Source organism: Cornus florida, unplaced genomic scaffold (assembly GCF_030987335.1).
Source record: "Cornus florida cultivar Cherokee Brave unplaced genomic scaffold, ASM3098733v1 CherokeeBrave_3.0.0_Hap2_Chr03, whole genome shotgun sequence".
NCBI classification, from domain to species: Eukaryota; Viridiplantae; Streptophyta; class Magnoliopsida; order Cornales; family Cornaceae; genus Cornus; species Cornus florida.
The window spans coordinates 24,445,381-24,455,064 of NW_026775573.1; the positions used below are offsets into that span (position 1 = coordinate 24,445,381).

The window sequence follows — 9,684 nt, forward strand, 5'->3', positions numbered from 1 at the left end:
TATAATGCTGCTACATAAGCGAATATGAGATTTTCATTTTCCCTTGGAAAACTTGTTTGCAATGCATGAACAAATTTGAAATTACTATTAAATACTATATATAATAATAGTACTGTGTAGAGTAGGATGATATACTGGATTTAAGGGGTTAAAGCAAGCTGACCTACCTTTTGAGACTCTTTATGCGCGTAGCTCAAGGTAGAGTCTGTGGTGTACTCCCTTCTCTTTCCGTACCGGATCCATATGGTTGCTTCCTCTGGTTGCTTATTGCTCATTTTCCCGAAAGATCAGCCGCCTACATCGTTCAAAAATGCACGCTATACTTATACTTACTAGTCAGACACCTCTTTAGAAGGGAATTAAAATCATCCCACTTCATTTGAGAACTCTGAGCATCTTCACACCCACTTGGGATTTTAAACACAGTTCTTACATATTCCAAGTAAGAAGTCACAGTTTCTTCGATCTTTTGATCCCATTTCTTATCTTTAGGAGATACATTCTTAACCAGGTCTCTTAAGAGATCTCTAATATAGTCACCAGGAAGAGGAAGAGAGTCCGAAGGTACATCAAGCCCTTTGCTATTAATATTATCTACAAGAAAGGAGTTTATGATTTTAAATGGATGCCCCATCTCCATAAACACATTAGTATAAATAGTAGGAATCTCAGCAGCGAACTCAGCGGTAGTTAGAAAATTGTCATGAACAGTGCATATTGGTGCTTTCATTAGCTGTAGTTGTTCTACTACCTTCATGGCAATATAGGCATCTTTCTGATGAATAAAGTTCATGCATGTAGCCACTTGAGTCTTTCTAGAATCCCTTTCCACCGTAGGCACAGTTAGGCTAACCCGACATCTTTTTTTGCTGATCCTATTGTATACCCAAATCTCTGAGATAGAGCTTTTCCTATAATCTTGCACAGTTGCGAGGATGGGTGTACTATAGAGCACTGGTAAATCGGAGACGGCACACCACGATCCAATGAGGTTAAGTAGCTTCATGAGATTCACTATGTCAGGATATTTTTGGCTCCAAAATTCCTTGCACAGTTGTGCTATGTGATAGGATTCCTTATTAGAAAGCATCCCTTTAAACTGTCTTATGTCAGAAGCCATGGCTATCACAGTCTTCCCATAAATCAAAGGCATATAGAGTAGTTTGGCTATTTCTCTAGTGAACCCAGATTCTATCGATGCATATTGAAACGAATTCAATCGTGAATGCAAGAAGACCAGAAGCTCGTCTTTCAAAAACGCATAGAAGTCCTGTATTTTATTATCTGGAGAGGGGAGAAGATTCGTGTGCATCCCTAATTCCTTGTTAAGAAGTAGGTAACTCATGATCTGGTAAGCACTAGCACTAGCATCTTGAGTAACCGGAACACAATGAAGAGTGGTATCTCTTTCATCAGCCAGAACCTTACCTAAGAATTGGAAAGGATCACTTGCTTGTTTAGCCAAGACAATGAGGCTCTTGTCTGAAACAATCTTGTCTTGACAGTACTCTCTATACCATAAAGAAGCTTGTTCAACTGTCTGAAATTTCTGAAACTTGAAGGCTGCTGCAGCTTCTAATGTCATTCTAAGATCATGACTTTGTTCTTCTGTCTTTTTATTAGAAGCAAAACAAATCAAGCATTTGGCTAAGTCTCGTTGGTGGAAATGTGAGACCCCAGCTCTGTACATTCGACCCCGGAAGTCCATGAACGCAGGCAGATAAAATTGATATCCAGCGTATGCTCTCGCAAGAGTTAATACAAATGATTCATACCTAGCTCGCTGCACCCGTTTCGATAAATCTGTTGACAACGTGTGGAAGCTAACAACTTCCTGCACCCCTTCATTCAAGAAGTAACAGTGCCTCAATAGGCGAGATGCCTCTTCTAGATTGACGTTAGCAAGACATCCATTCATAAGAAGACCCTCTGCTACTAAGAAGTCACGATTTAGATCAATGAAGTCCAAGACATCCTTGCATATTTGAAATGGTTGAGCCTGAAATTGATTAAATACTGAGCACAAAAGGGTAGGGTCATTGAACTTGATAAAGAAATCGTGAAAGCGAGTACTGGTGAAGAACCTAAACCGATTATACATTTCCCCTGTTAGTGTACATCCTTACAGCATCTGCAACAGAGCTCTATCTTCGAGACAGATATGCACAAGCACACTTGCGTAGCTCGATAACTTCATGTTAAGTGTCCACCGATGTCTGGTGCATAAGTAAACTTATACACTGAGTTAGATCTTTTCGTGGAGCTTCGGCTTGAAATTATCATCAAAACTGATAATGGCTAATGATGCTGGTGGTATGACCTCTTGGAGTATGGTCTTGCTCTATCATTGGCTGCTAGATGATCCATGGCTGATGAAGACGTTCTGGCGATGGCTAACAATGCTAGTAGTATGACCTCTTGGAGTTTGTTCTTACTCTCTGAATAGTTGTTGTCTGATTTGTGGCTAATGAAAACTACATCTGTCGTTGCTCTCTGGATTGGTTTACAACTGTTGACTACACTATCTATGCTGGTCGCATGACCTCTCGGAGTATGGTCTCAATGGTTTCTGGATGATCCATAGCTGATGAAGACGCTCTGGCAATGGGTGTTGATAACGTTGTCTAAGCTGTTGGTAAAGCCTCTCTGCATCAACGAGTCGATTTGTGGTTGCTGACGACACTGTTTCTACTGGTGGCATGACCTCTCAGAGTTTGTTCTCACTCCAAAACGGTGATAGAAAAAGAAGAAAGAGTCAAAAGTGTGAATTGGCATGCATAGAAGATTTTCGTCCCGAAGGAACAATGGGTCCTTACGCACAAATTGCGTTCCGAAGGAACAATGGGTCCTTACAGATAAGTTGCGTTACGAATGAACAATGGGTCCTTACAAACTAGATGTTTTCCGAAGGAATAATGGGTCCTTATGGACTAGTGGTGTTCCTAGGGAACAATGGGTCCCAGAGGGACTAAAAAAAAAAAAAGAAAAAAAAAACTTCCACCAAGCATGGAGAAAAAAAAAAAAAAAAAAAATACAAATCTTTCACCAAGTGTGGAGGGAAGAAAAAAAAAAAAAAATTCAAATCTTCCACCAAGCGTGGAGTAAAAAATATATATATATACCAATTATTTGTGTTCAAGCGGAGGCCGCATTCCAACACAGTCTTCAGAAGTTGTGATCTGACAAGTCTTCAGAGATTATTGAAATTGATGTCAAACTTTACAATATTGAGGGTATATATAGGCAACGAGATACCTCCAAATTGTATTGGGATTTGGACAATTCATCTCAAATAGGAAAGTCAAATTCCAATCCAAAATTGGATAAGAAAGCAAAAAAAAAAAAAAAAAAAAAGTTTGGATACTTCAAGTCCCATTTGAAAAAGGAGACATGTCCTGTCAAACTTGGGACTCGAAGTGGGGGCAATTTGTAGACACTAAAAATTTAGTGGGCTTTGGTTTTGAAAAATGGACCCATGAAATATGGGCCTAATGTTTAATTAAGTTATATAATTGGCCAAGCTTGGTCTACTCAAATTATTTAATTAGCCCAACCTAGATAATTATTCCTAATAAAATATATTTAGAATAATTATTTTAAAGGATAATTATCACAATATAACTGGCCCGGCCCAGTTATGATTTTATCCTTATCAGGAGATGATATGTGTTATCATCCTATTAATCCAGGAAGCCTATAAATAGAGGTCTGGAGGAAGAAGAAATTCAGACACAAATTCAGAGTCCAGAAATCCAGAAGGTCCAGAAATTGGGAGAATTAGAAAACCAGAGGGCCAGAAATTCCGAGGGCAAACCTGAAGGCGAAGAATACCAAGCACATCTAAAGTCAAATCCAAAGACGTGCCATTCTTCCTCAAATTCAACAAAGGACACAAATTCAGAATTCAGAAGTTTAGACACAAATTCAGAAGTTCAAACACAAATTCAGAATTCAGAAGTGCAGAAACAAAGTACACAAATTCAGAATTCAGAAGTTCAAAAACAAAGTACACAAATTCAGAATTCAGAAGTTCAGAGACTCAGAAATCCAGAGACTCAGAAGTCAGAGACACAAAGTCAGAATCCAAACCCAAAAAAAACGAAGAACATCAAGTATATCCAACAACGTACCGTTCTTCATCAAATCCCACGATGATTAACAACAAGCACATCCAACGACGTGCCGTTCTTCATCAAATTCCACGGTGATTCAAGAATAAACTCGTGCATCCCTTGGATCCAACCAACAACAAATAAAGGAGATCGAATCAGAGGACCATTCTTTTTGTAAAGAATATTATTATAGAGGATTGTACTCCATCTTTATATTTAATAAAATATTCTATTTGCTCCCAATTTTGTTCCTTATTTGCAGAAACCAAAGCCCGGTGGAAATTTATACACATAAATTTTGTAAACTGCAAATAAGGAACAAAATTGGGAGCAAATAGAATATTTTATTAAATATAAAGATGGAGTATAATCCTCTGTAATTATATTATTTACAAAAGGAATGATCCTCTGATTCGATCTCCTTTATTTGTTGTTGGTTAGATCCAAGGGCTACATGAGCTTGTTCTTGAATCATTATGGAATTTGATGAAGAACGGCACGTTGTTGGATGTGCTTGTTGTTGATTACCGTGGGATTTGATGAAGAACGGCACGTCGTTGGATGTGCTTATTGTTGATCAACGTGGGATTTGATGAAGAACGGCATGTCGTTGTTGGATGTACTTGATGTTCTTCGTTTTTTTTGGGTTTGGATTCTGAATTTGTGTCTCTGACTTCTGAGTCTCTGGATTTCTGAGTCTCTGAACTTCTGAATTCTGAATTTGTGTACTTTGTTTCTGGACTTCTGAATTCTGAATTTGTGTACTTTGTTTCTGGACTTCTGAATTCTGAATTTGTGTCTGAACTTCTGAATTTGTGTTTGAACTTCTGAATTCTGAATTTCTGTCCTTTGTTGAATTTGAGGAAGAATGGTACGTCTTTGGATTTGGCTTTGGATGTGCTTGGTATTCTTCACCTTCAGGTTTGCCCTCGGAATTTCTGATTTTCCCAATTTCTGGACCTTCTGGATTTCTGGACTCTAAATTTGTGTCTGAATTTCTTCTTCCTCCAGGCCTCTATTTATAGGCTTCCTAGATTAATAGGATGATGACACGTGTCATCTCCTGATAAGGATAAAATCATAACTGGGCCGGGCCAGTTATATTGTGATAATTATCTTTTAAAATAATTATTCCAAATATATTTATTAGGAATAATTATCTTTCCATTTAATTATCTGGGTTGGGCTAATTAAATAATTTGAGTGGACCTAGCTTGGCCAATTATATAACTTAATTAAACATTAGACCCATATTTCTTGGGTCCATCTGTCAAAACCAAAGCTCACTAAATTTTTAGTGTCTACAAATTGCCCCCATTTCGAGTCCCAAGTTTGACAGGACTTGTCTTCTTTTTCAAATGGGACTTGAAGTATCCAAACTTTTTTTTTTTGCTTTCCTATTCAATTTTGGATTAGAATTTGACTTTCCTATTTGAGTTGAATTGTCCAAATCCCAATACAATTTGGAGGTATCTCGTTGCCTATATATACCCTTAATATTGTAAAGTTTGACATCAATTCTAATAATCTCTGAAGACTTATCAGATCACAACTTCTGAAGACTGTGTTGGATTGCGACCTCTGCTTGAACACAAATAATTGGTATGTTTATTTATTTATTTTTATTTTTTTATTTTTACTCCACGCTTGGTGGAAGATTTGAATTTTTTTTTTTTTTCTTCCCTCCACACTTGGTGGAAGATTAATATATATATATATATATATATATATATATATATATATATATATTTTCTCCACGCGTGGTGGAAGTTTTTTTTTTTAGTCCCTCTGGGACCCATTGTTCCTTAGGAACGCCACTAGTCCGTAAGTACCCATTGTTCATTCGGAACGCAACTTATCCGTAAGGACCCATTGTTCCTTCGGAACGCAACTTGTCCGTAAGGACCCATTGTTCCTTCGGGACGAAAATCTTCCATGCATGCCAATTCGCACTTTTGACTCTTTCTTCTTCTTCTATCACCGTTTTGGAGTGAAAAAAAACTCTGATTGGTCATGCCACCAATACAGGCAGTGTCGTCAGCAACCACAAATCGACTCGGAGAGCAACGAGATACGTAGACGCAGGGATGCTTTACCAACGGCTTAGACAACGTTGTCAACACCTATTGCCAGAGCGTCTTCATTAGTTATGGATCATCCAGAAACCATTGAGACCATACTCTGAGAGGTCATGCGACCAGCATAAATAGTGTAGTCAACAGTTATAAACCAATCCAGAGAGCAATGACAGATGTAGTCTTCATTAGCCACAGATCAGACAACAACTATTTAGAGAGTAAGAACAAACTCCAAGAGGTCATACTACTAGCATTGTTAGCCATTGCCAGAACGTCTTCATCAGCCATGGATCATCTAGCAGCCATTGATAGAGTGAGACCATACTCCGAGAGGTCATACCACCAGCATCATTAGCCATTACCAGTTTTGATGATGATTTCAAGCCGAAGCTCCACCAAAAGATCTAACTCAGTGTATAAGTTTACTTATGCACCAAACACCAGTAGTCACTTAACATGAAGTTATCGGGTTACACAAGTGTGCTTATGCATATCTGTCTCGAAGATAGAGCTCTGTTGCAGATGTTGTAAGGATGTGACAGACAAAGCTTGTATGCCTATGCCTCCATGTCCTGATTTGTTTTTACTTCAGCAATATCTTGGCGACGCCGTGAATTTTTCTTGACCTAATACCTCAATAGAAAACCAAATTTTCTCTTTCAGCAACACCTCGATGGCAAGCAAATTTTTTTTTAGTGAGGTCAAAACTTTGTTGCAGCAACACTTTGGCAATGACCTAGATTCTTCTGTGACGCCTTGGCGGCAAGTCAATTTTATTTATTTCTTCCAGCCATACCTCGACGATGAACAAATTTTTTTTCTTCAACGATAGCTCAACGAAAACCTTTTCCAGCAATACTTCGGCGGTGAGCAGAATTTTTCTTGGTACCTACAGTCTGGTGACAAACCAATTTATTTTTTCGCAACTACACTTTGCCGGATCAAAATTTCTTTTGCAGCTATAATTATGGCGAGGGACTAAAATTTTTCTTTGTAGTTACATTTTGGCGGTGGGCCAAATTTCCTCGTTGCAGCTACAATTTGGCGACAGACCAAAATTTTCTTTACAACTACACTTTGGTGGCATGCCAAGTTGACAGGTGCGACAAACACTTTTGATATCATGCGATGAGCACACTTTGCCCTTTTTTTTTTTTAAGGTTGATTAAACTTGGAACAAACTTCCAAGATGCCTACATACCCTAAACAGGGATCAAGTCATCACATAGTTCAATTTTTTTCTTCTTCCAGACAGTTTATACTCGTATCAAAGAGTTCTTAACTTTTTTTTTTTTTTTGGAGATAGTTTAAACTCGTATCAAGGAGTTCTTGATTTTTTTTTTTTTTTTTTTCTAAGTAGACAGTTTAAACTCTTGTCAAGGAGTGAGTTTTTTTTTTTTTTTTTTTCATCATACTGAACTTAGAATGAAATTCTAAACTGCCTACATACCCTCAAACGAGGGATCAAGTCATCATGTAGTTCAAAAGAGACATGAGTTTTTCCGAAAAAGTTTATACTTGTGTCAAAGAGTTTTTGATTTTTTTTTTTCACAGGTAGACAGTTTAAACTCGTGTCAAGGAGTGTCTTTTTTTTTGTTTGGGAGACAGTTTAAACTCGTATCAAGGAGTTCTTGATTTTTTTTTTTTCCAGGTAGACAGTTTAAACTCGTGTCAAGGAGTGTCAATTTTTTTTTTTTTTTTTTTTTTTTTTTTTCCAGGTAGACAGTTTAAACTCGTGTCAAGGAGTGTCATTTTTTTTTTTTCAAGTTGACAATTTATATTTGTGTTAGGAGTATCATTTTTTTTCCTTTCAAGTTGACAATTTATACTCGTGTCAGGGAGTATCATTTTTTTTTCTTTCAAGTTGACAGTTTATACTCGTGTCAGGGAGTATCGCTGACAGTTTAGGCTCGTATCTGGGAGCATCATCGACAGTTTAAGCTCATATCTGGGAGCACTTTAACTTTAATAATTTTCTTTAACTTTGCAAGAATCAGACAACAATCCAAGCTTATACTGGAGGGCTCGAACTATCTCGTCGTCACTTTGAGGATTTTCTTCTTAGTTTCCTTGACTTAATGCCCCCCTGTGATTTTGCACTTTCGGTTGAAGTCATTGTTGTAGCATGGTGCGTTTCTTGATACAAGTCTTTCGATATGATGCTTATAATGAAAGATGAAGCTATTTCGTCATCCGAGTTAAGAAGTATATTGTCTTCTTCTTCGGACTCACTTCTCTCATCTTTTTGAAGGTTGTCGGATATATCAGGAACATTTTCTCTAGCACCATGATTTTCCATGCTAAGCTCCATGTCGTGGGCTCGAGTAACAAGCTCTTCAAATGTGCGAGGCTTAATCCCTTGTAGGATGTAAAGAAGCTCCTAGTGTATGCCTTGCATACATGCTTCAACTGTAGAAATTTTAGACAAACGATCTTTGCAGTCAAGACTTAGAGCTCGTCAACGGTTGATGTAGTTAACCACCGGTTCACTCTTTATTTGTTTTGTATTTGTAAGCTCCAGTATACTAATAGTACGACGGGTGCTATAGAAACGGTAGAGAAATTCTCGTTGCATCTACTCCCAACTGTCAATACCTCCAGCTTTGAGGTCTGTGTACCAATCAAATGCATTCCCTTTGAGGGAACAAACGAATTTCTTGATAAGGAGATCTCCGTCTGTACCAACATTGCTGCAAGTCTCTATAAAGTGTACGACATGTTGCTTCGCCTTTTTCGTCAAACTGTTGAAGCTTTGGAGGTTGATACCCAACCGACATTTTTAAAATGTCAATTCTTTCTGTGTAAGGCTTTGAGTACATGTGAGCACTTTGAGGGATGCCATTGTATTGTTCTCTTATGCAATTCACTATCATGTCTTAAAGTTGTTGGACAGAAAAATAAGGTGACAGAGGTAGCATCAATTGTTAGATTGGTGTACACGTCATTTTGATTATCAATTGGAGTGTTCTCTGGCATGGAATTAGAATGAGAAATTCGACCTTTGCTTGACTCAGCATTGTAGTCACGCAATTTGAACTTTTCTGTCAGCGAGGCAATTTTTAGATCTTACTCCTTGAGAGAGTGTTGTAATCTTTCAATTGCACAGGCCATAGTCATCAATTGTTCTTCATACGAGGTAGTACTCATCATCATGACTGGCATAATGATGGAGTCAGAAAAAATCTTTAGCCTTGGGTGGACCAGCCTTGAACTTGTGACTTGAGCAACCTTTGAGGTTGTAGGAACCTTCTTCCTTGCCCCCAGCAAGGTGGAACTTGAACTTGTGACTGGAGCAACCTTTGAGGTTGTAGGAACCTTCCTCCTTGCCCCTAGCGAGGTGAAGGCGGTATGAGTTTGAGTTATTACTTTGACAGATTTGTCAAAATTGACACTCATCGCATCGTGCTGTATTTTGGCAGGAACGGATGATTTGGCCATGCTCCACATCATTGAACTTACGGAGGTGTTTGTACCACTTGACGAAGTTGCAACAT

General features: G+C 38.1%; 1 protein-coding gene across 1 annotated transcript; it reads right to left on the bottom strand.

Moving 5' to 3' along the window:
• Nucleotides 1–304: 304 nt before the first annotated feature.
• LOC132301290 (probable DNA-directed RNA polymerase) lies at nucleotides 305–2,101 on the bottom strand. The gene has a single exon (XM_059798558.1). It carries the CDS (start codon nucleotides 2,099–2,101, stop codon nucleotides 305–307), a length of 1,797 nt encoding a protein of 598 aa, XP_059654541.1.
• Nucleotides 2,102–9,684: the final 7,583 nt, after the last annotated feature.

Excerpts from the sequence above, each read along its gene's own strand:
- LOC132301290 (XM_059798558.1), bottom strand. The coding sequence starts at position 2,101 with ATGTATAATCGGTTTAGGTTCTTCACCAGTACTCGCTTTCACGATTTC.